General features: G+C 37.4%; 1 protein-coding gene across 2 annotated transcripts in view; it reads left to right on the top strand.

The window, feature by feature from the left end:
• The window catches only part of ATAD2B (ATPase family AAA domain containing 2B), an 81,536-nt gene that overhangs the window by 4,255 nt on the left and 50,273 nt on the right, over positions 1–27,008 (top strand). For both annotated transcript variants that reach the window (XM_084284638.1, XM_084284637.1), the window contains exons 2-14: positions 11,217–11,371; positions 13,538–13,584; positions 14,623–14,776; positions 16,978–17,080; positions 17,623–17,731; positions 19,031–19,147; positions 19,699–19,774; positions 21,464–21,562; positions 22,776–22,887; positions 23,738–23,853; positions 24,672–24,846; positions 25,647–25,735; positions 26,733–26,892. In XM_084284638.1, coding sequence (XP_084140764.1) covers positions 11,217–11,371; positions 13,538–13,584; positions 14,623–14,776; positions 16,978–17,080; positions 17,623–17,731; positions 19,031–19,147; positions 19,699–19,774; positions 21,464–21,562; positions 22,776–22,887; positions 23,738–23,853; positions 24,672–24,846; positions 25,647–25,735; positions 26,733–26,892 — 1,512 coding nt within the window. The remainder of the gene's footprint in view (positions 1–11,216; positions 11,372–13,537; positions 13,585–14,622; positions 14,777–16,977; positions 17,081–17,622; positions 17,732–19,030; positions 19,148–19,698; positions 19,775–21,463; positions 21,563–22,775; positions 22,888–23,737; positions 23,854–24,671; positions 24,847–25,646; positions 25,736–26,732; positions 26,893–27,008) is intronic.

The raw sequence follows: 27,008 nt of genomic DNA, 5'->3' as shown, positions 1-27,008 counted from the left end.
TAGACAACATCCACTGCTCTCCCACTCTGTCCAGCATGATTTCCCTTCGGTGAATCCATGCTGACTTCTCCTGATCACCCTCTTGTCTTCCGCATGCTTTGGGGTGGCCTCCAGGATGAGCTGCTTTCCGGGGATTGAGGTGAGACTGACCAGCCGGTAGTTTTTAGGTCTTCCTTCTTGCCCTTTTTGAAGTCTGGGCGATGTTTGCTTTCTTCCAGTCCTCAGGCAGCTTCTAGTCTTCGTGTTCAATCCTGTGTTGAGTTGCATATTAATAGCGCCCATTTTTGTTTGGTCGTAATGTAGAAGCAACACGCCTTCTGTGGAAATGGGCTGTAATGGCCTAAATGCCTTTATTGTTTTCTGTGTATTCCCTCAGTAGCCTTTCCTCATCTTGCAGAAAGCAATATTTGAAGAGTCAGCTGCTCCGCGTTACTGAGTGGCGGCCGAGATGAATACATGCGTGTCCGCTGAGCAGAAGCAAGATTAAAATTAACAAAATCCCTCACTAAATGGATCACAGAGCCAAGAAGTTTATTTTCTGAAATGATGTAATAGCAGAGCGCCACAGGGAGGGTACAGAGGGGGAAAACTGGGCTACGCTTTTATTCCCTTTTCCATCATTGATTTATAAACTACGTAACAAAGTTAAGCTGTCATTACATAAGATGCTGTTCTGCCTTTATATAAGTTGTGGGCATTTTTTTTCTTTCTATTACTAAAACTCGGGAAGTCCCCTGGGTTGATATTAAAGCTTTCTGATGAGAAAAATGCATCAAAATCCTCCGCGGTTTTCAGAAAGCAAATTGTGAAACAATGCTTATCAATTTGGTGGGCTTCATTCAAACTCCAAAAGAGTAGAAGATACCGTGGCTGTAACCGGTTAACTCTGCTCTAGGGTAACTGTGATGTTTGCAGACATCACATTGTGATTGTGTTGTAATATTTATTTGGCAATTGAAGCGTTTTTGTCAACATCTTAAAACACAGAAATGCTGATGGAGAGCAGGAATGAATTTGTTGTGAAATAAACACTTTTTAATCATGCCATTGTATTAGTTGGACGTTTTAGAAACGTATACAAGACTAACTTAATTAGGCAAGGAAGCATTAGCAGCGCCTTAAGAGCTACTTGAGGGCACTGTGGTGATTGTAACACAGGATCCTAGCTAAAAGTAGTACTGCCAACATCATTCAACTTGTGCAGTGGCAACATAGAGCTCTCCATTGTACTTAATTGCTAATAGGAACAAACACAGCCTTGGGATTGACATAAAGTGCTGTACTGTGGTCGAGTTTAAGGCTAAGCAGCATTTTTGTGCGCTGCAATCCCCGTGCATTTCTGCGTCTCTTACTGTAATTTCTCAGTCTGTGACAAAAAATATTTTTTCCATCTTGGAAAGTGTGATAATGCATCTTCGGGAGCATAAACCCACTGCTGCATTTTACTCCTGAAGTCTTTAATGGTCAGCTATTGAAAACATATAAAGTGAACTTTAAAAAATACATATTATTATTTATTTTCAAGTACTGGCTTTAAACACGAGCCTTTGAGCTTTCTAAAAATACTTTTTTTCTTTCTGAAAAAGCGGGATTCAGGTTAATCTATTTTTTCTGAGTGCCTCCTTGCAAAGTATCATGCACTGTGCTGGTTAGTCTGTAGTTTAGAATAAAGCTCTTAGAAAAAGTTAATGTTCCCTTCTTCCATAGGAAAAACTATACTTAGGGCTGCCTGCATATGAAGTGCTTCAAGGAAGAAGCTCCTCTTAAATACCTATATTAAAAAAATAATAATAAATTACAGTTATGAGTTTACACTGAGGCTACCCAGCACTTTCACAGTTCTTTGAATTATATACCCTGAAACACAGAGCCTGGTGAAGTTATTCACAGCAGTGGCAGTTGAAGGCAGGTTCCCAGGAAAGCTCATCTTAGCAGCAAGGTAAGATGTAGGATTTGCTCCCTTTCCGTGGTCTGCTGCTCTTCTGGGACGCACCAGGAGAAGGTCGGTGATGTGAGACGAATTGCACAGCCTGCTCTTGGTAGGGTGGTACTGATACAGCTGTGACCAGGGGAGAAGGAATAATTGGCGGAAGGAATCGATGGCCAAGCTTCTGTCAAAATATTTTATGATCAGTGTTTGTAATCCTGTGCTTCCAGACCGGCGCCCTGAGTTAGGATTCCTAACGTGTGCCGTGCCAAAGCAGCGTGGGCCACTGTGAAAATGGAAAATTGCTACTCATAAGTGCACGCGGCTTGTCCTAGGAGGCAGTCGTGCATCTTGATCGAAACCCTGCCTTTGCCAAAATATTGCTATGGGGCCAGAAAAGGAAGCGCTGTAAGGACTAAACCCAGCGAGGGAGCGAGACCTCCAAAGAATGCTCAGGAAATGGTGTTGATGTTTGATGTGCTGCATTGCTTCCTCTGAACATTGGGTTTGTCCCAGAGTAATATTAATAAAAGCTGCTGCTTGAACCACCGTCTCTGGGTTCAAACATGAAGCAGAAGGCTTCGCCGATTGTTGCGAGAGATCCCATGGCAGTTGTGCAAGAGTGGCATACAGCTTGGGGTTATAGAAGATAATTAGCTCAGGTAATTACATTCTGATCACCTACATTCCCCTGCAGTTTCAGTTGGATGTGGTATGCTTTTGCATAGCCTGCCCTAAATTGTTGAGTGTTTGCTGCGCTGTGGAAAAGTTTTCATTCCATTCTAGTGATGCTTTAAATTAGTCCTGCGTAAAACTCTGAAGCCCTCCTCAATCCAAAGCATCCAGCAGGAAGGAATCAGTGATGTGAAGCTTTCATTGCTCTTATTTTGTGTTTCTGTGACCGTTTCAAATGGCGCTGATTGTTCATTAGATATTTCAGCTCTAATACATAGCTTTGTGAGTGGTTCATATCACTCCTGAACCCACTTATCGCAAAGGGAGCTGACTGATTTTCATCCTTCTTCATGGTATTATTTATACTTTTTTGTACTCTTCATGCTTTGCTGCTTTTTCTAAATTTTTGTCTCCGAGTTTAGTGCTGCCTTTATTACCTTTGATGGGGTTTTCATGGTTTATTTTAACCGCTAATTGCTTTAAGTCGTTCAAGTGTTGTTTTGCATTTATACTTCCCTGGGTTCTGTTCCTGAAGAAGCTGAATTTCTTCTTGCTTGGTAGCCACTGAAACATCCCACTTCTCTGCTGCTTGTAAGGTTAATGTGTTACCTTCTGTCAGCATTTTCATTTTGAACCAAGAATGTGTGTGCTGGGATAACTTTGACTCTAGTTTAACTAGGAATAAATGATGTAGCTGCACTGCTTCTACCGGAAATATGGAACTCATGAGCTTGTCCAAAGTTCCTGCGCAGTTTTTGTAGCCTTTTCTGAATTTATTTATTTTTTTAAATCTTTGTGATTCTAGCAATGTATATGCATGACCTTCCTAGCTTAAAGCTTTGGTAAAAAGCTTCTGTCCAGCTGCGCACAGAGCAGATGCCTTGGTTTGGGCATTTTCGTGATCTGGAAAATGGGCTTGTTGCATTTCTCTAACGTAGAGTCAATATCTTAATTTTAAGTGAATAAGTAGTCGAACTGAGCTATTAAAATAAATTGAAGTTTTTCTTTCTGTACACAGGGAAGATGTTACTTGCATCAGAATTCATTGCAATTCATCATTCCAAGTATTTAATGACTACTTTCTATTATTTCTCCAATTTATCTTTCAGCCCTTGAATATTGTTTATTATGACTTTAAATTTCAAGGCATTCATCTTGATATTTCATATTATATTTTTATACAGTGTTAGCTAGGTTTTACTTTTGAGATACTGTCTTTAAGTGCACTGTAGATAGAGGTGCAGAAGTACTCTTAATCCTGTGTTTTTTAATACAGAAGGAAGGCTACCACTTGATTTGTGTTTTATTTCCTTGCTAAATTTGATGGCTCAAATACCTGGTCACATCCAAATGTTGAGAAACAGGATTGTAATCATTTGTAAAAGTTTGCATAAATATAATTTTTGCTTTAAAGGACTTTGGCAATAGAATCATGGAAGCAGTTAATATGCATCTGACTAAAAACGTCTTCCTTCAGTGTTAAATGGGAAAGATCAATGCTTTTTAAACCTTCACATGTGTGGATCTTCCAGAAAACCTTCAGGTGTGGACAGCAGACGAAGGCCACCCCTGGGCAGCCCTGCTCTTCTGGAGGTGTGTGATTTCCCAGGTGGTGCGAGCCCCTTGCTGTGCAGCTGCGAGAAGCAACGCGCTCGCCAATGCTCGTGCCTGTCCGGCCGTTTGATCGGCTGGATCGGGCTCAGGTTGCTGGTCCAGCTGAAAATGAAGCCTCCTCCCCGCTTCCCCTTGCCTTGATTATCAGCTGGTGTTATAACACGATTATCAGCTGGAGACTCACAGCATCACACTGACTTTTGGGAAGGCACGAGAGGGAGGAGAGGAGCACGCTTGTGGTGGAGGGCTTGGAGAGGGGCAGTGATGAGTGGGACAGACCTCAGCTCTCCGCGGGCTCTGGCACAGTTTGGCAGAGGCTGTGTGTAGCAGACTGTCCCTCTCTTTCATGAGCCTACAAGCAGCCCATGGATTGCAAGAGTTTTTGGATGTCAGATCAAAAGCTGGCTTTCAGCAGCTTGTCCTTTCGGCGCTCAGCCTGCTTGGGAACAGGTGTCTGTGGTGCAGGCAGGGTGAATGGTCAAAAGCATGAAAACGCCCGAGAAACAAGTGGTGTAGGCAGAGCTTTCTATTTTTACCTTGTCAACTCAGAACTTTTCTCAAAAGCTTTCACATTTAATAAAAAAAAAAAACAAATTTTGGAAGTGAAGAGCTCTAGGAAATAAAATGGCAATCTATTGAAAGAATGAAAGCGGATCTTCTCATGCAAAAAACAGTGTTTCAGATGAATGAGTCGGAAAGAATCTATTCTGAAAAAGTCCAGGTGAGGGGAGATTTTATATTCTTACGGCTTCTGCTGATGTAAGCATTGTTTACTGAAAAAAAATACAGAAATGGGATGATAAAAGAATATTGATCATCTTGCAATTGAGGCATTCTTTTCTATCATTATCACCGATGAAATTAATAGTTTTTAATCTATGATCATCAAGCACTTCTTAAGTGTGAATCGTATTTGCCCTTAACACCTGTGTTAAGGTCTGATTGATGGCAGTGTGCAAGTAAGTGGAAATTGGAGAATTGTGGCTAGAAGATGGGTTTTCTTAAGCCAACTTTGTCACTTTTCAAGCTGTTGGGAAGGTAACACGAGGTCCTTAATAAAACTTGAAGTTCTTAGTAAGGCTGTTAACGTGCTTTAATCCAAATACATTCTTTTATTCTGCTTCATGTCATTTGAAGGCCCAGGCCTGCAATGCAAGGTGTGCTCCTGGTTTGAATACTGATTAAAAACTTTCTACTACTAGAAAATGTGCAGTGAACTTAAAAGAAGGCATTCAACATAGATTTTGAAGGGGTTTGGTACATTATTGTCAGTTGACTTCATCGTGCTCATGGTAGAAAGTTTGTTTTATCTAGTTACTAGTGCTTGAAACCAAACGAGCAAAGCTAAAAACAACTCAAAGGGGTTGTGAAGTCTTTGGATTTTTTGATTTTCTTTCCATTTTATTATGCCAAGCCCAAAAATGCTTTGGGAAGGGTACCCAGTTCTTGCCTAGCTTTCAGCAATAGATTTGAAAGGAGGTCTTTAATGCAATAGAGGTGTAGAAGTTTGTATTTTAAGCTATGTTTTTCACCCTTTTGCAGAAACTGATAGACAAGGGAGAACGTGGCTTATCCAGAATCACAATGCAGACAGAGTGGATTTGGGCTATTTTATTGGCATGGTATGACATTATAGATTAAATACAGCAAAAGGAAAAGGAATTGTTAACCAAATAGTCATCTGAGGGCAAAGCTGAGTTATCAGCTAACTAATTGGTACCTGGGGACACCTTCACATGTTTTTTTCCATGACTGCAAGTTTTATTTTGGAAAACAACCATTTTTTTTTTTTTAAACCAGAGGAATAAAAATATTAATTAAATACCCTGAGTATGTACTTTCTTTTAATGAACAGCTTGTTTCCACATGGTCTTTGAATGAACTCGTAGGGGAAAAACCAGATCTTCAGCAGACAGCTTTTTGCATGTTTTATTTTTTTAAATATTAATACGGATTATTAATGTTCCGAGGCGTCTGAGAAGCTGTGTTGTTTTTCACGAGCTGCATTTCAAATGAGGTCAGAAACAACTGGAAGACCTGGATTCGGTTTCTCCAAAGTGCGTAAAAATAAGTAGATCGCGAGATGTCTGAAGTCACTGGTGTCTTTTCAAAGAGTGAAACGAGGAGGAAAAATACTTCTAAATATCCAAAGCTAAAGGAGGACTGAAGCAAGTAGGCATTTGTGAAAACCTGTAGCTGAAACACATTTCTTCATTATGTTTATTTGGCTGTTTTTAATTAAGACAAAAGTAAATTTCGGGGTGTTGCTTGTTTGTTCAGTGAGGCAAGAAGAAGAACAGCTAATTGAAATGGGCTGCTTTTTACAAAATGCAGGGGAATAGGATTGATCAGTTGAAGATTCGATGCCAGTTGGCCTTAATTTCACATTTTAGGCATGGGAAGGGATCACAGATAAGAGAAAAGCATGCTTATAGGAGCTGAAAGGATTAAAATAGTTGGTTCAAAACTCCTGTCTGATTTGTGAAGTTCTCTGAGCGATCATGGTAGCGTGCTGGGTGTGGTAGAGTTAGTCAGAGGAAGGGTGTGACCCACAAGATGTATGGCAAGGAGAGCAAGTTCAACCATGGTGGAAAACTCAAATGCATCAGCATGTCTGCCTACCTGTGTCTGAGTGCAGTTGGACTTGTGGTAGACCAGACAGAGGCTTTTTCTGAAATGGCGAGGTGTGGTTGTGGTCTGAGTGTCGTGTCATCCCTGCTCGAAGATGAGCTGAACCCGTGCTCGTGTACTTTGAGATGGCAGCGAGAGAGAGTTTGTGCTCCTCGTGTGTTACTGAGACTGCAGGATCACAGTTACCTTTGGACGTTCAGACCAGGAGTAGGAATTTTTCAGGTATTCTTCTGGCCAGGAGATTCAACTTATTGAAAATAAATAAATAAATAAAAATCCCCTCCAAAAATACCACCAAACCCAAACTGGCGATCTCTTCCACGAGCTCTGCGATATGCTAGAAATAATCTTTGTGTTTTAACTTGAAAATGAATCAGCTGTAATTCTTTATCTGGTCGGTCTGTGTGATACACCTGAAGGCAACCACTTGTTGGTGAGCAGCTCCGTGGTGTGTGTCCTCCAGTCCTGCTCAAAGACTCGATCAGTTGGGTCACTTCTTTTCTAGGACAGCAGACTGAGAAGGAGAATTTAGTTTAATTCATGGATTTCTAGCTTGTGTTCTTTCAAAACTTGTCTCTAAATGTGATAACTGAAGTTGTCTTAGTATCAGGTTTTTATTTTGAGATTTATATATGGGGTGATTTGGAAGAGAAGGCTGCAGTAACACGGTGTGGTTCTCATTGCACCTCCATGGATGTGTGTATTACGAGATGATAAACATCTCTCCATCTTTCTCCTCTTCATGCAAAGTAAAGAAAGCAGAGATAAGTATGCAGCTGTAAGTATTTTATTGCTTTATTTGCTGTTTTTGGATTTGGTTACAAGATTGATCGTTACCACCATCCAGCAGCTGGCAGTGAAGTTGCGTTACCGGTGTGTGCCCGCTGCTGCTGGAAGGCTCCGGGTGCAGATTCTTAGCTCTGCAGCTCACTCAAAGCACTTCTTTGGCTGTCAAACGCAGTTACTCTCTTGAATACGAAGATGATAACGAGCACTGTTTCTCCATGCTAGACCAAGGATGTTGTCTTCTTAACCCGCTGGCTATCAGTGAGTCGCTGCTCTCAACTACGAGTGAGTTTCCATCGGTGCCGGTGTTTGGTTAGGAGCTCTGAGGTCAGTGCTTTACTTCTGACTTCTGCAGTTACGTTCCTCATTTCTTAATTTTCAGGTTTGGTGCTTTTATCACGCATTTTTCTTTCTAGTCCCAGAACATTTTCACGCTGTGTACAGTTAAGTAATAAGTTTCTGGGTTGAAACCGAAGTAGTGTTTTCAGTCATTCAAGGTATAAATGGTTTGCGACCCAGTTACTTGAGGGAGCAAGCAGAGTGCAGAGGCATCATTAGACCTCTTTTGCTATAAATGGGAGGAAGTGCTGGGGAGGCTGCTCTCTGTAAAGGTTTCTCAAATTGGAATTTATTTCTTTTCTCGTTCTCGCGTCTCCCAGTGCAGCTAATCTCTTGAGAGTAATGAAAACTCCATCTCCATGTTTTACTGCAGGTAGCTGACGAGTCTGGTTGGCAGGCTGGGTGTGAGTTGATTCTCCAGAGCTTAATTTTTTTAAGAGCATTAAGTGGAACATGGAATTTGGATGCTTATTAATACGTGTAAATTTTCAGTGATTTCTTTCTGTTGGAGCTTCGTTATTACCTTGCAGCAAGGTATTTTGTGTGTTAGGGGATCTACAGCAGCTTTGCTAACTGCAGGTAGGGTTTGGGCTTCACTGTCTTCAAATTTGGACTTGCTTTGTACTTGCACCTCGCTGGGACGTGACTGCTCGCTGTATTGCCTTTAACCACTGCATAGCCAGGAGGAATAGAGGTCAAACCAGGACCATCAGCTGATTTTTGAGCCTTCGGATGAGAGGCAGGGAACTGGAGGACATGCAGAGAAAGGTGGCCATTGCAGACCTGGGAGGAGGAAAACATGCGTTATTAATTTCCCTGCTCACAAAATAGCTTTAATGTTACCCCTCATAAAGCTTCACTACTTGTTTGTTCCCCTTTCTCAGCTTCATTTTCTCGGCCTGGCCGAGCCGGTTTGAAACTGGTTCTGTGGCTTGCCTCGAAACCCTGCTCCCAGCCCTGCACAGCCGCTCGGGTCATTTCGGAAAGCACCTCCTAAAACCGACTGCAGGAGGGCGTGCTAACACCTAGTGGGGTATTTATGCGAGTCCACAAATGAGCTTGTGGCTGGTCAAGGGATAAAGTACACGTACATATGCTGACTGTGTTCAGAAGGGAATAAATACGGTGTTATAATAGGGAAAAGTCATTTTCTTGTGGGTGCTGGCCATCCTGCAAACTGTCTGGCTGTGCACTGTGTTGTACAGTGGAGCTGCTCTATACACAGAAAGGGTGGTTGGTACCTGTGCTGTCACTTTGCCTAAATCCTAGCTTCTGATCCCAAATCCTGCTTTCTGTAATTTAAAGTTGTGCTCTGATCTTCTAGTAGAAGTATCACAAATAGTAGAGGGAAATTATCGCACTTCTTCGGGAAGTGCATCAATGAGGAAGAAAACAGTGTTTCTGTTCTGTTTTGTTGCATTTGGTTTGTTGTTGAATTCCTAAGGCTGAATAATAAGATAAACATCTTGCTTTCCCCAGGCTTACCTCAACAGGTAAACAACTGTAATTAAAACTACTTCTAAAATGGCATGCGAGCGTAGGCTGGTTAGAAGCTAATATGATACCTTTGTATTCAGTATTTTCAGTACTATTACAAGTATTTACCAATATTTATGCTATAAATAAAAATATATTCCATAAATAACAAAATATAATTAATACTGTATTTAACAATTTGTTATTAGTATAAGTATTTAAGTTAATATTAGTTTAAAAATGTCCTTGGGGATGGAATGTTTAGGTGTGATGTAGACAGCACGTTTCACTTGCAGCTTTCTGTTCCTGCTCTCACCTTTGCTATTTACTTGTGTGTGTTTTTTTTTTTTCCTTGTGTTATCTTTTACATTTTTCTCATCTTTTGGTGAAATGATTCAGCTGACTAAGCAGGTAAGAAACTAATCCAGCTGAAGAAAAGCGAGCATCTGAAGCTGTAGCGGACTGGTTTGGTTTCTGGGTAGGTCAGATAAGCACCAGGATAAGACGGGGGGTTGCAGTGGTGCTACTGAGCTTCTTTGGGTCTGCTGTCTCCCCAAACTGCACCCATGCGGCTGGTTTTCTGTAGGCTTTGCCACTTCCTATACATGGTGCTGTGACAGCCCTTCTTCCTCCTAAGTTAACTTTTTAATTCCTCCCCCTTGGGTGCTTGAGAGATCCAGAATTTGAATGATTGTCTGTAGCACAAAGCAGATGGTTGTTGCTGATGAGCCAGATGAATAAACTGGACTTCCACAACCATCTCCTTGCATACAAGTAAAACTATATATATATTTTTTTTTTCTTAGTTTGTCCTTGCTGACAGTTCCTGGACCTTGGTATTTGGAAATTGGTTGTTGCAGAAGAACATACATACATACATACATACATATATATTTTAACTCACAAGAACAATCTTGTTTTAAATTTTTGGTTTTCAGAGTCTTGCTTTTTCCTCCATAGCTCACCATGACAGCCTCAGATTCTCCTAAGTTGCCTGTCCGTGCACTACTTATGGACAGAGCTCTCACATAACTCCTCCTGTCTTCAAGTTTCTGTCTGTTACCACCAATAAGCCACAGAGGAAGAACTCTGGTAGTGTTGTGGTGCTTTTTCTAGGTGTTAGGACTGAAGCTTCAGTGTGTGTAACGCTGCTAACAATTACAGGAGACTAAAAGTGCCGTAGAAGTACGTCTGCTTGCAGTTGCTCCTCAGTTGCCTGTTTAGCAGTAGAAGGAAGGTATTGCAAAACTCTTGCAAGACAGAAGAGTGTAATGTGACTGTTTAAGCACTTTAAGTACAAAGATAACGTCAGTGGGATAAATTCATGCCGTGTTTCTAAGTATCTTAACTTTCCTCAGTCCTTTTTTCTCTTTATTTCACAATGAATTCATTTTCAAGTAGGGTAGGGCTGGCAGTGTCATGTAGGAAATACAAAGTGCAGTGGGTCAGAGAACCAGAATGCTTGTTCAGGAAAAAAAGGTTCAAATATACAAACACTTAATAGTTCAAAGAAAATGTCTTTATAGTTTCCAGTAAAGTTTTCAGAATAAATATTTTTCATGTTTTGGGCAAGCCAAACACTGAGAGTTTGACAGGGGAGTGAGTTTAACCTTCGGAGTGCCTGGCTTTATTTATCATCAGTTACACCTGACTGTGTTTCCATTAACTAAAGTTATCTTCTACCAAGCTTATTCTTATTTTTTTTTTCCTACAAGGACATATAAAAATGAGCCAATTAAGCGTGGTCTGATGCCTTTTTTCTTTTCAGAAAGATGAAGGCAGTGATGGTAGTTTGAGCGATAGCCACATATCTCCTCCCGCCAAACGTACCTCAAAACATGCTGATCCTGTGTGCAAAGACAAGTCAAAATCACGCAGCACTGGGCAGCGAGAGGAATGGAGCATCTCAACTGGACAGTCCAGGTAACTTGGTTACTAAGAAAAAAATGAAGTTCTGTCAGATTTTCCCATATTTTTGACTCGCTTTCTCTATTTCTGCAGTGAACTGCAGCTTACACTCGAGTGTGTTTTTGAAGCATGCTATTTCATATAGTTTCCTTGTTATTTTAAGGCTCCAGGAACGGGGGTTATATCAGTCCTCTCATCTCTGTGCTTTCTTTCTATGCAAATGTGTGCAAAAATGGAAAGTAATTTTTATTTCATATGCAGTCTGAATTCTAGATTCCTGATACGTCCAAATCTAGTGACTTAATTGGTATTTTTGTGTACTTTGTCTATAAGAAGACATGACATTTTAATAAAGAAATCAGTATTTCTGCTGTCTTTAAGGAATAGATAATGGTCAAGTTTCTTTCCATTGTCATGTTCAGCCTCTTTTCCCCATTTGGCTATAAAGACTGAAGTAAACTATGTTTAATTAAAGTCTAAACCATGCCATATTTTTATAACTCAAAAGAGGAGTAATTTATTTCATTTTCTAACTATTGATTAATAACATTTCCAAAAGCATTCTTGTGTTCACAAGATTACAGGTAATTGCGACATTATAGACTGTATGTTCCTGGGCCATGAACATTCAGTTAATAGTGATTCCTTTGTAGGTAATATTTCGTATTTCTGAACAAATTGGAGTTCTTACAACACTTGGTATAAAAGAGTGACTTCAATTCACTACACGACAGTCATCTGCTAGGATGATGTATTTAGAAACTGTATAAACTGTAAAACAGATTATTTTTTTTTTCTGTTTGCTTTTACCTTTTAAAACAGAATAAATCGAATATAGTATATTATGTGGCATGGTTGTCTAAAATGTGCTGAAACTCATGCTTTTTGTGTACAGGTTCGTATTGTAGATATTAGAAATGCAAAGAGATAAAAAAAAAAAAAAAAAAAAAATAATTCTTAATGCAGCTGGGAGAATTTAGATCGCTGTGTCAAATGAAATTTGGTCAGGATGCCAAAGCTCTTGTTGTTACATAGGAAGTGCCATGACATGTCCATGCGTCTGAGCTTTTTTGATTTTTTTTCTGCTAAAATCCAAAGCGCTGGGCCTAATAACGATCTTCAGTCTTTAAGACTTTTCCCAAGAGTTTTGTTGCTAAACCTTCATTATAATCAAATTTTACTTCTTCAGTTGTGGTTTCTAAAAAACTTAAAATATCTGACCAGAAGAACGTTACTGGAAAGTTGGATGTGCACATGATACGTAAACGTGGCTTTCTGTGTTGCTACCTAACCCTTGCAAAAATCCTTAGGTTACCTTTGTTTCATAAGTGTTACACATTTCTTAGGAAAATAATAGCAGAAGCCCACATCTTCTATTCTTCCATTAAGTTGACTTCTTTCTACCGTGTTGAACTCTTGGTCGTGTTTAAATTCATTTAGTATTACTAAGATTTCCCCTCTTTTTCCTCTTCCCCATCAAATTCATTCTAGCTTTTCAGTTTGAGAACAGGGTGTTTCTTCCTATCCAGTACTGGTGTGCAGTATATGCTACAGTTCACTTGTCTGTAAAATACTCGGTGTTTCTGAGGGTGGAAGAGAGATTAAAATATATATATTTTTTCCTCTTGTGTGACTTATTTTCCCTTTTCGTGTAACAGTATTGACAAGTTTTTGTTAACAGTCTGTCAATAGCTGTAGAGTTCTTGTTCATTTGTATTCTATGCTAAAGATTCTCTCAGACTGTCATAAATCAGATTTTTTCATTTTTAAAGAGAAAAAGTGAACAATTGTTTATGCCCTAAAATTTCAGAAAACTGCAATATGTTGTTTTCTCAATCTATGAACTAGTAGAATAAAGTTAATTTAAAAATAAGGACTATCAGAGATTGATAGAGGGGGACTAATAAAAAAAATAAGGGACTAGTAAAAGAGATGTTTGGATAATAGGGGGGTTTCGTATAATTGGATTTGGCAGTTTTGCACTCATTCCAGTGTTGGGCATGAAGCAGACTTCAGAGACTAAGAGTCTGCTCTTAGTTTCACAAAGGTTTTGAAGTCATGGTTTATTGTGCAACGTTTTTAAGTTGGAGTTAACTTTTAAAGTTTTATTTTCATTGTGTAACTTTTGCTTGGCTAAGAAATGAAAACATGATTTGTATTTCTAATCTAATTGTTTCCTAGGTTAACTTCTCAGCCTGGTGCTACACTACCAAATGGACGTAGCTTATGTAAGTGTATTACAGCCAACTCTTTAGTATCTACTTTTACATTTAATGATTTTATGTCAGTGGTTTTCAGTTGCATATATTTTTAATAACTTTACTGATTACTCGTTTTGACCCAAAAGTTTACTGTTTTGGCTCAGTTTCCTTCTGTCAACATCTTGGATGCTCTCTATGGACATGGGGAACATTCTCAGATGAAATTCCATTTCTCTTCTCAATTCAGACCTCTTGGCCATGATCTCGATGTCTTCCTTAATTACCAAATTTACTGTTAGGGACTAATTTTGGCCTTCCTCTCCCAGCTGGTCTCTTTAATTTACTTACTCTTTTTGCTCGTTTAAGATTTGGCCTTCTGTGGTTCTTAACATTACTTACTCCGTTATTGCTCTAGAGAGACCTGCCTTGTCTGCAGCTCCTCCTACCTTGGAACAGCTTTCCTCTTTGCTTCTACTGTTCAAACTCACCATCTCATTTCATAACTCAGCTAAAACCATGCTGTCTTTCATGTCCCCTTTTCATAAATGGTCTCATTTAATTCTGTGTTGACTCTGTAAATGTTAACTCATTAAGCATTTTTGGTATTTTTTTATTATTTATTGTGGTGCCTAAGGAACAATCAGGAGTGGGATCCCTTTTTGTTTGGCACTGTACAGAGTAGCTGGTACATTGTTTGTGAAATCAATGTGTTGTATCTGACCTTTTGATATTGCATTTGGAGGACTCAGAATTGAAACTGGGGGCCAAGTGTGCATTTTAGTATTGATGTTGACTTAAAAAATATTGAGTGGATATTTGAATATCAAATTTTTATCTTAAAATAAGATCTATAATATAAGGAAACAAGCTCGAGTCTGAAGAAATAGCTTGAAAAACAATTTTAATAGGAATTACATATCTTTCTTTAGTGTATATAAGGGTGCTCTTATTGTGCTCCTTAGTTACTTCTGGTATATTGTTCTTGTTAAGTATTCTGCTTATTAATTCTTGTTTGTGAAAATGTTGTTTCCTGCATTTTAAAGTAGTAATACAAATTTCTCTTAGCTCTCAAAAGCCATCCCCTTCGAGGGGAAAAAAAGGGAGATGGGGACCATGCTTGCATAAACGGAGATATAGAAGTCAGAAAAAGTTGTCGGTCCAGGAAAAACAGATTTGAAACTTTGAATCAGAGTTTATTGTTTGATCAGCTAGTAAACAGGTATGTGGGGATACTTCAGTTGTATTCACAAAGCATCGTGATGATTTTTAATGAAGTTAGAAAACCCTGTCTTCCAGTGCCATCTCTGTGTTTGACTGTGAGACCGTAACAGCGTGGAGGCAAGCCAGGTCGTGGTGTGAGTTAAAGGCTGGCTCCTGTGCTGCCACTGCCAACGTTACCCATGCACTAAATGCAAAGTAGCTTACTGGGCTTGTGCTGAGGAGTAAGCTGCTTTGTGTTTACCCCTGGATAAAACCGTGTGCGTTGGCAGTTACTGCAGAGTGCCTAACGTGCTGGAAATCCACACCCTGGTTTGTCTCCTAGTAACCTGTTTATGTAGTGATACCTAAATGTGATGTAAAGTAGTAATTAGCAACAGCACTTGGAAAGCTTTCTAGATCTTGCCTGTATGATTTTGATCATAAAATATCAAAAGTGTGTAGCTTTCTTTTTTGTTGTTTTTTTATTTGTTTTCTTTTTTTTTTTTTTTTTTTACCATTTGTTAGTAATTCACACAGGATTGGTGTCACTTTTTGACATTTACTGTGCAGACAAAGTAGGTCAGAGAGGGAGGCACGGTCTGGTCTGAGCATAGGAATGGGAGCCAGAAATATTTTGGTGAAATATTATTTCTGTGTGGCCCTGGGCAGGTCACTTAATGTGTGTCAACTTTCCCACCTGTAAAATGGATTTTAATAGGCACATCTGTGAGAGATTGCTTGCTAGTGCTTGAAAAATTATTTATGCATAAACATTTAATTGCCAAGTATGATCTTTATTGCTAAATGTATTCTGTTGAGTTTTTTATTAATTAAACATTCTTTTCAATTTATCTAGTAACTACTTGGTATCAGTTTACAAATTCATATTCAGTTACATTTATTTTTCTAGTTGCAATTCAATTTCCCCCCTCTTATCAACCATAGGAAAAAGTCTACCATGAAGATTGTAATTTGATAAGATCATGGTACTCAAAATCTACATGAACTTCTACTGATAACTGTGTGTCCAATAATCATTGGAGGTTTTTAAGAATAAGTTAGATAAACATCTGTCAGCAGTGATTTAAGTATTGTTTAGTTTATTCTTGCCTGGCAAAGTGGGTGGATTTCTCTAACCCCCCGACCCGCAGCCCTGTTTTCTTTGATACTGAGTTATAGCATAATTTTACTTGAAGTAGTAAATGTCACACATCACAGATACTTGAGAAGAATTGTTTGAAATGGAGAAGGGCACTCATAACAAAATCTTGACTTTTTTTGACATCCGTGGACTACTTTCTAGGCAGGGTTTCACTCTTCAGATTTACTTTTAAACAGCTTGAAAGGAAGGAAGTGAAAATTTCTGCCTTCTTACAATTACTATACAGTTATAGTAGAATTCCAGAGGAAATCTATTAAAATCACCATAGAAAGCAGTAAATAGGTGGTCAGAGCAGGTGGCCAAATATTTGCCTTACTTTGCGTAATTCCCTGTTGTTTTCTTCCTTAGCAATAAAGTGTTTTGGACAAGGTTCTAATTCACATTCCAGCATTGTTTTGCAATCTGTTTACAAATGCTTCAGATAATGAAAATGTAGTCTAATTAAATAATAGATGAGAAGTGGTAGAGTAATGAGCTCAAATAACGAACGTTGAAGCTCTAGGTGTTACTGATCTAACAGTTCTAAAATCCTTTATTTATTGGTGTCTCTCTGAGACCAGGGTAGGAGGATATGTAGCTTACAGGGTGGAGACATTGACTGCTTTCCCACTATTATAATTAGTGGATAAAAAGCTTTACTATCTTACTCTGCAGATCTGACACCTTCCTAATCAGTTGCAAATTTGTATGCTACAATCTGCACTGAGCAAAAATAGACTGGAAAACATTATAACCTAATTTGAACCCATAGCATTAGCACTTCTTCTTATGCATACTTTTTAGTTTATATTCTGTACGTTCATCTTTCAATTTTCTTTATTGCGGTTAGTGTTGTACTTAACTGATAGATAGATTCAGGAAGTGACCTTAAAATTTTCACATATTAAGCCATTTTTATATTTAGTCAGCTTGCAGACATTGGAATAGCCATAACAGACCATAAAAATAGATATGTTAAGCTATTGCATACTATGTGGAAAGTTCTGCATGCCTACTATTTTAAGGCTGATTTTTATTTTTTTCTCTATTTATTTTGCTAACTGTTGCATGTATTTTAGTACTGCCGAAGCTGTCCTACAGGAAATGGATAATATTAACATCAGGAGAAATAGGCGGTCTGGGGAAGTAGAGCGGCTGCGAATGTGGACAGACACAGAATTTGTAAGTGCAGTGTCTCATCTCTTGGATAAAAGTACTATGAAAAGGGGAACATGTTTGTTTTCGTAATTCCCATGCTTTTGTTGATAGCTCTGCCAAAAGGTTTCAGATCCTCATCAGAGGATAACATTAAAAAACTTGATAAACTCAGAAGAAAATTCACAGAAGTGATATGTATGTTGGTAGAATGTTAAATCTGATGAATTGAATTGACTGCCGTGCCCTCGTGATGTGCTGTGGTGGTCCTCCTTTGGTTTGAAGCACAAGCAGGTAGTCTGAAAACAGGACCAAGGGCTGTTATCTACTTTGTTCTCTAAAGTAGCCTCATACTGATTACTAACGATGTATTAGATAGTATAGAGGGGTTTATTTTACCACCCATTAAATTTGAAAATATTGTTTTTGTAGCCTACTTGTGGAAGGCTCTGTTGAAAAAACAGTTGGGGGCTAGAAATTGGATGTAGTATTACTTCCTGAACTGTGGGCTAACAACGTAAGTGATGTGGGACAGTTACTGACAGAGATGTATGATATTTTTATTACAGGAAAACATGGATATGTATTCTCGAGTGAAAAGGAGGAGGAAATCACTGAGGAGAAATAGCTATGGGATTCAGAACCACCACGAAGTGTCCACAGAAGGCGAAGAAGAAGGTATGGATTGTATAGGATTATAAAGCTTTGTCTGAAATAACTATAAAACAAAGCTCTCCTGAACATAAAATAGCAATATATTACGCTACAGAAAATAATTTGGTTTTGGATCTGGATTTGGAATTATTTAATTGACCAATTAATAAAAGTATTGTGGGTAAGTAAACACTGAAAAAGTTAAAATTTAGGGATCTCTACAAATAGTTTTCTTTAAACAAAGCAATCCAAATTTATCTGAAGTAAGTAGAAAAGTAAGTAGCTTGTTTTCTAAATATGTGTATTCTACATTCCCTTCCTCTTGTTTCCTGTAATACAAAAATAATGGAAACTTTCCTCATATTCCCTGTAACAGTCCTCTGTGTTGAAATCAGGATGTGGTACATGTAGCCCACAGCTCTGCGTGTTCTAATTGACTCGCTATTTCTCATACAGTGGATTACTGTTACCAGAAAGACTGTGTAATTGTCATCTCTGCATATAACTTTTAATGAAAATATTAATTAAAAGTCTCTATTTTCTATCCATCTACTAAGTTTTAGAAAATGTGTAGAAACTATTCTATTTGAAATTCTGAATTCCTTTTAAAAAATGTTTGCAATTGCCCAATGGGTTAAAATTTATTAGAGAATGAAGGCATAATGGCAAACTCTAATGGCATGATCAACAGCATGCTTGGTTTCCTTAGGAAACCAGACTCAAACTTGACTTAAGGGATCCATACAGGACACAGCATAGTGTCTTTTGATTTTTGAACTAAAACCTTGCTGTAGGTTATTTGGTCTTTCCTAGTTAGTAAGAACACAGTCTTAATTCTGAGGTCCAGGGACAGAAATAGTGTTCATATTAATAGATGGATCTATGTGGTAACTTTATTATAGTGTGTTGCTTTGGTCTGTGTAAAAGTGATACTGTGGATCTTAAAATTAGAGTTATTTTTGTGCTATGTCAAATATTTGATGTTCCCAAGCAGCTATGGGAAAAGAGAGAAGAAAGGCATTTTCTTAATTTGAAGGATAATTACTGAAAGAAACAGATGACAGATATTTGCAGTTCACAGCTAAAACTAATTTGGTTATACTTTTCTTCCTGTTGTTTTTCCAGAACCTTCTGTGGGAAACTGAAATAAGTTTTTACAATAGGCTGTAGATTTGTCTTGGTCTTCAAATTCCTAGTGATTTACAAATCAGTGCTAATTAGTAGGAGGGGGATAGTTCTCAATGGCCATTAAAATGTTTAGGGTGAGGATAGTTCTGGCATCAAGAAGATGAGTTCTGAAGTTTTCTCTCCACCCCCCAACAGAGTCTCAGGAAGAAGATGGAGATATCGAAGCAGAAGAAGCTGAAGGAGAAGAAAACGACCGACCGTATAATCTAAGACAGAGAAAAACTGTTGAAAGATATCAGGCCCCTCCAATAGGTGAGTAACTAAGAGTGCTTGTACAGTTCTGCTTTTCTGACTTCTAGGAATTTCACGGGTGTGGGAAGGGAAATTGGATAACTGCTCCTTATCCCTAAAAGAACTCCCATGCAGTGTTTAGTGACTTTCATTCTTGCCTCTGTTTTAGTTCACCATGTGAATGTGACTACTGAGAACAGTGGTTAAGTGTGGATTTTGGTAGTATCTCTCGTGCTTGCTGCCTCATTGGACTTTGCACATACTGTCATATGCTGGGCTCAGGGTTGCAAAGAATTTGACAAAAATTGAACTCCACCATCTAATAAAGACATAGCAAAGCTGCTGATTTCTTTGCCTCTTGAGTGATAAAACTAATCCATAACTAGATAAATTGCATAGCGGCAGTTGCCACATTTTGCAATGATGAGAAATTTCTTTTCTTAATTTGAGCTAATGGAGAAAACAGTGATAAAATTATTGGTAAGGGAATAATCTACCATTTTTGCAGCTGCATTTAGATTAGTTCATTCTTTTTTAACTGATGTTACAAACCTGTAACTTCTCTTACTCAGTGCCAGCTCACCAAAAAAAGAGGGAAAATACACTGTTTGATATTCACAGATCTCCTGCGAGAAGAAGCCATATCAGGTAAATGTCAGTCTTTTGGTACGTAGTTGTTTACTCCCCTTAAGTATGGTTCTATTAGCTTCTGATTTTCAAAATATTCTTGAGTTGTATGTTTTCACTCATGCCTATGAATGGGTCTTGAATCGTATCTCAGGTTCAAATCCTGATCAGCATACAGAAGTGAATTTCACAGCGTTTCATGAAGCTTTTTTTAGAAGCTTTGTGATGAGCAGTCTGGAAAGTGACTGGAAATGGTTGTTTTGCCAGTACTGGAACAAGAATTCTGCACTGCACACCAGATTTTTCTGTAAAGGCTTTTATTTAGTGTTCAATTCCAAAGCAGCAGTTTAGATAATGTCCATTTTCTATTCTAGAAGAAAAACTAAGTCAGAGTGGTTTTTTGTTTGTTTTCTTCTAGTTCAAGTTCCATCTGAGTAGTATTAGCAATTTAACATAAAGTTATCCAAACATGATTTTTGACTTGGATCTTTCGTGTCAAAGAAGTCTGTAACGTACCAAGTTCTCTTGTGAACACTCAAAAAGATTTATTCAACAAAATAGATGAGTTTTTGTAAAAACAAACTTACTCAAAGCCTAAAAAATTTTAACTCTGTAGCAGGATCTTAGGGTTCTACAAGTTTCTTTGTAATGTATAATTTTGAGGAGAATTTTATTGCTTGTAGTGTATGTTTTGTTGGATGATCTCTGAACTTTTAATTGCTAGTAAGATGCAAAGAGTTTGGAGGCAATTATCCCTTTAGCTTTAACATGTTTATTGCTCCTCTTCCATTTTATCTGTATTTCTCTGGGTATTTTACACTTCTACAGAAGTTCTCTCCAGTTGCATAATGTTCTTTTTGATACATTTTTAAATGCACTTAATTTTTGATCATTTTGCTGAAAACTGTTTTGCCTAATTTTCCTTTGGCAAAAAATAGCTCATCAATGTATTATCATGTTCATACAAATGATGAAACTCTCACTATATTCACTAAAAAGACATTAGTTTTCCTATTAGCTGATTCTTCTTAGTTCATGCAAAAAAAAGAGCTTTTTCACACACACAAGTATTTTTGTGTAGAGAGGATGTAATAATATGCATTATCTAGTATTTTGAAAGAGTATTCTGAAATACTGTCATACTACAATAAGAAATGGGTCGTGCATACTTTGAACAGTAATTTTACTTAGATTCAGAAGTTAAACTAGCGTAATACTTTGTAAAGCTGCTGCTGTTCTGCTTTAACCTCATAAAAAGAGAGCATATGCTTTAGGAAGTATGGAATATTTTAAAAGAATAGAGGAAAGCATCAAACTGAGTAAGGAGACCTTGATATTTCTGTTATGATAAAGTTGGCTAAGGGTTGGAAGTTTCTACGTAGCTGTTTGAACTCAACAATGTGAGGACTGACTACTTAGTCACATCTGTTGAAGTAACATGGACTGGATTTTATAGGGATCTACTGCTATAGGAATGTTCATGTTGATATTGGACATCCTTGAGACAGTAAAAATGATGTTTCTGCCCTGCTCCCTCCCTCCTGCTCCCCGGGTATTTTGATATCTTCTTAATAAAACAAGTTTGTGTGTGTGTGTTAAATGTGAACAGTACTGTATTTGATGTTACAATTTTGTTTTGTAAAAAAATCAAAACAGGCTGTTCAACTGTGAAAAGGACTGAGCTTTGTATTTATTTTGATATTTAAATAGGAGAAAGAAGCATGCCATTCACAGCAGCGATACCACTTCGTCAGATGAAGAACGTTTTGAAAGAAGAAAATCTAAAAGCATGGCCAGGGCAAGAAATAGGTATCAAAATATCTTTGGTCTTTAGGAGTGTTTTATTCTTATTATTCAGCAGAAAATCTGCTGAAAATAAGTTAGTATTTTATCGGTTCTGCAGACTTTTTGGTTCTACCTTGGATTGCCTGCAGCCATAGTGTAGGAGGATTGCTACTTATATATTAACGTAGATTTTGAAGTCTTTTGAAGAGATAATTAACAACAGTGATAAAAAAAGATCCAAAGATTAAAAAAATAATCTGTTTCATTCGGCTGTCTTACAAGACATAACTTTGTCAGTTAAAATGTATTTTTATTCTTGGTGTAAAAACAGAGTAACTAGATTTACGTTGGTACTTGGTCCCAATTACTTCAGGTGTAACTTCAAGTGTACTCCCCAGTGCTGACTCTTCATATCTCTTACTGTTCTGTAACAATATGTACATTCTACACACACAAAATACAGTCTTTTTACCTTGCATTTTCCTACCAGTTATCTAAAAGTGGAAGATCTATAACACCTGTCAGTAAATGTACTTAGATATATTTGTAGGAAGACTGTTTTCTTTTTATGCTCTTCTTTTTCTATCTCTCGTTTGCAATATCATTCCTTTTTCCAACCTAATGAGTTCCAAAGACATGTACAACTATCAAAAGTGTAATTGCAAGTGTAACTGGTATGTTACTGGTACCTTTCTTTCTCCCTTACTCTGTGTATTTTGCCTGGTTTAGTACCCGTGTAAGGACTTGAAGCTTCTTTGAATATGCCGAGAAACTGAATCAGGTGCATATGATTAAGGATGATCTGAGAGTGCACCTTTTTTGCTCAGCTTTTTTTGTGTTAAATCAAAATAGTGTCCAGTCTTACTCTCCAGAATGAAATACATATATGCAGTCATAACACTATCTTTAAGGAACTACCAGATCTGGAACAATAATTACCAAAATAACAAGATAAATGTGGTTACCTCATCAAACCAGGAAGTTTCTTTTTAGGTACTCTGTTTTTATTGATACATAGAAGAATTAGTTCTAGAATTCTTTTATCTCAGTCTTGTAACTAACTTATTTTTAGTAATAGTTTTGAAATTGGATGAGTAAGTTTAAGCGATTGCATGAAAATTGGTTAGCTTGATGTCTGTTTTAATTTAGTGGAGGAAGCCATTCAATCTCTTGTCTCTGTCCATTCCCTCAAAAATACTAAAACAGAACAATATTTTTTGTTGTTGTGGTTGAACAGGTGCCTACCTTTAAACTTCAGAGCGGAAGACTTAGCTAGTGGAATCCTACGAGAACGTGTGAAAGTTGGGGCAAGCTTGGCTGATGTTGACCCTATGATTGTTGATAAATCGGTACGTTCAGTTAAAACTTTTTTCCTTCCCCCAGTTATGCATAAGCAGAATTCACTGTAGTTTCTCATTAGAGTTGAAGTTAATTCATTATATACTCTTTGGTCTATTTTAATTGTTCTAAAGCTGTTGTCTGTTTATTATTTTGGGCTATAAAGCATTTGCTTTTGGCCTGTAGCTGCCCATCAGGCTGCATACATACCATCAATCAGCTCAAATACCAATTTTTCAGCTGTATTTCTTTATTTACAGCCAGTTTTTGATTACTGGTAATACTGGAAGCTGTGATATCCTGAGCAGTGCAGAAACAGGTGTATTGACCACCTGGGGTTGTACATGGTGCTAGCCACGTTGGTACTGTGCGGACCTCACACAGGATGTTGGTGTGGATCTTCAGTATCCTTGCTGACAAATCCGACTAAAGGGAATGTAGTCCAGGAACCCTCAGCTTGGCTTAGCAAAAAAAAAAAAAAAAAAAAAAAAATTAGAAACGATGTACACTAGTTTATGATGTGTGTTTGTGGAGAAGCTGCTGAATTAGTAGTAGAGCTGATCCACCGTCCAGAAGTATTTCAAGTATATTTATGTTACAGTGTGCCTGGGTTTAAAAATGCTCTCCAACGTGGGCTGGATTTCTGTCCAGGCATCCCTGGCACAGTTAGTTTGTGAACCAGTCACCTGGGTAACTGAGAATTAACTTTCTCAACTTTTTTATACTTGAGATGTCTTCTATTTTAATATTTTTTGATGAATGCATTGCTATTTGCAATTCTTTTTCCAAACGCACTGGTTTATAAGTAAAGGTTTTTTTGTGAAAAGCCATTGCTAATATGGACTTTGCTTTTTTTCCAAGGTGCGTTTTGATAGTATAGGGGGATTGAGCCATCACATCCTTGCACTTAAGGAAATGGTAGTGTTTCCTCTTCTCTATCCAGAAATATTTGAAAAATTCAAAATCCAGCCACCAAGGTAGGTATATTTGCTCTTGTTGTATTTTGATTTCATTAAACTCTGAAGTATGCTTCCTTTGAAAACACATAGGAGACTTATTCTTTCCCTGAAGTGTTTACAGTTCAAATAGACTTACATGTCTGTAACTCCACTTGTCTATCAGAATACAATAAGCAGGATGAAGAGTACAAAAATCTAGTTTACTTTTCTTGTGGTAAGGCAAACTTCTTCGTGATTTTGTTGAAAGAGTTCTCAAGTGTTCTATTAAGGCAGCCTTAGTACCTTGACTTTATTATCAATAAATACAATTATTATCAATAAATATATCAAATTATCAAATGACTGTTATCAAATAATTGACTACACCAAGCTAAATGCTCATGTTTCTTTTATAGAAGTAATCTCAGTAACGGTATATTATGGTTTTAATGACAGTCAGTCACTTCAGTTAGAGATTTAAATGGGTATACATAAGTAAATTGAAAATTTTGAGATATTTTTGTCATTTAAAGGAAATACATCACTCCAAAGAAGTAATAAAAATTGACTGAAGTATTAACAAAGATACACTATTTCAGGAAGTATTTAACTAGAGTAAAGCAATCCTTTGGAAGCTTAAGATCCTTCTGACTGATGTGCTTTACAAAGCAAAGATCTACTGATATGAAAGCATAAAACATACATGTCTTAAGAAGTCATGTTGAATATGCTATGTAATAATAATAGAACTTAAGTCTTTCTTCTCCAGGCTCCCTGTCTTCATTATAAAATTTGACTTGGAGTTTTTCAGGAGACGTAAAATAAGTTTGTGACTGTGTTGATCCATTTATCTTCAGGGGCTGTTTATTCTATGGTCCTCCTGGAACAGGTAAAACCTTGGTAGCTAGAGCTCTAGCTAATGAATGCAGTCAAGGAGACAAAAAGGTGGCTTTCTTTATGAGGAAAGGAGCAGACTGTCTCAGTAAGTGGGTTGGTGAATCTGAACGTCAGCTTCGACTCCTTTTTGATCAGGTTAGAAAAAATACATATTTTTAATATATGTTCTCTGTGTGCTTTTTTGTTTTGTTGCTGCACTGTGTTCTAGGCAGTCCATATTATTTGCAAATGAAACTAAAGTGTTTTCGTTAATCAGGCAGGCTTTGTCCAATTTATATATTTAGTTGAAATAATAAAGGAATACTGAAACGACAACATTTTTTGACTTTGAAAACTGAGAGGAAAACGTTCCTGAACTTGTCCATTAATGAAGTAGACAAAGTAGTTTGGGTGAAAATTGAAAAAAAATTAATGTAAATCAGTGAGTTTGAGTTTAGCTGGCATGTTCAAGATCTGCTCCTTAAAGGAGGATGCAGGATTGCATCTGCTATGTATATTTTATTATCCTTTTTTGGCTTGAAAGGTGATGGACAGAAGAGAGTCACATAAAGCAATGAAACGTAGTTGCTCAAACAAGCTGTTTTCAGACATGTCCAAACAAATGGATAATGGGCAGATAAGATGCTGTTTTCTGTAACTGAGTATAAGGTGTCTCAGTTTATGTTCCCTTTGCTGTCTTCAATCTTCAAAACACAGTAAAACTGATACACTGGTGCCATCTTGCTTATTCAAAGGAGAATGCAGTCTTTTTGCTTTGTCCAAAGCAGTACGGTAGTTGAAAATTCAGTTTTGTTTTCAGAGTACACCTTTTACCACAGGTATTTCAATATGTGTGCTAGTTTAGCATGTTATTGCTTTGTAATCAAAATAAACTGTTTTCAGTGTTAATGGAGTAACTATGAATTAACAGTGAATTCAATTTTTTTGCACACCAGGCATACTTGATGAGACCCTCTATAATCTTCTTTGATGAAATAGATGGCTTGGCTCCAGTTCGTTCTAGTAGACAAGATCAGATTCACAGGTACTATTCTTCATGTGCTACCAGGGAAAATACATTGTCTTGGTAAACTCTAAAGTATGATTTTATTCAGTTTCCAAGAAGGATTTTTACTTTTGCCTAACAGTAGTTACACTAGAAAGGACAGATTGAGATTTTATGTTCTGGAAAGTTACCTTTTCAGATTTTCAGACAGACTGCAATTTGCTGGGAATCAGCTTCTAATGGAAGTGACCTTTCAGCTGTATTATCAACTAAAGATTCCCATAGCTTTCCCTTTGCTTGCTGGTTTTATACTGTAAACAGATTCTGTTACCATGCCAATGGAATAACCTGTTGAAAACACTTTTTTGTTCTAAAATTTTAAATTGTAATGTTCTGTGAATGAACTGAATACTTCTATCCTTTTGATACTGGATGATACGGAAATTTATCCTGAGTTACTGCCATATCATTTTTTTTTTTTTTGAAACATTTTTGTAGAAGTTTACTTTTTGATGTACTTGTCTTTCTGATTGCCTTCAATCTCAATTTTGCCGTGCTTTTTATCACAATGAAAAAATAGTGCATTTTATGGGTGGTGGCATTTTGTATATAGATTTCATTCAAATCAAATAAGGAGAACAGGAAGGAGACTTTGGGGACAGCAGACTAGGTTATTGGAAACATGTGGCTTTATCTTGATGCACCTTTCTTTTGCTTGGTGCTACAGTAACTCTAAATGACATGGTGCATATGCTGTTAATGGAAGAGATCTTTTCAGAGACACAGCAAATAGTTTGCTGAGTTCTCATTCCCCAAAAGGTATAAAGGAGGAAGTTTGAATTTGTAGTTCTTACTGGAGTTGTAATACTAAATCTAATACAGGTTAAATCAAAAGACTCTTTGTTGATTTGAGACTTGAAACAGTTATGTGGTTTATTTCAATTTAACATGTTTTTGAAGCTATAAATGTTGCTATTTGAAACAGGAAACTATTACAGTGTTCCCTATAATTTTTTTTTTGAAAACTGTCTTTTAGCTCCATTGTGTCTACTCTTCTTGCCCTCATGGATGGACTGGATAATAGAGGTGAAATAGTTGTAATTGGTGCTACAAATAGACTGGATTCTATAGATCCTGCACTCAGGAGACCTGGTCGTTTTGACAGGGAATTTCTTTTCAACTTGCCTGATCAAAAGGTAAAACTTAACAAAGTAGATTTATTAATGAGCTTTTTTTGTACATTACACATTTGAATGTCAATAACCAAACTTATGAAATACTAATTTCCATTAGTTCTTACAAGTATGTTAAA

Source organism: Netta rufina (assembly GCF_964035555.1).
Source record: "Netta rufina genome assembly, chromosome: 3".
Classification (NCBI taxonomy): domain Eukaryota; kingdom Metazoa; phylum Chordata; class Aves; order Anseriformes; family Anatidae; genus Netta; species Netta rufina.
This window is presented reverse-complemented; position numbering and strand designations above follow the sequence as displayed.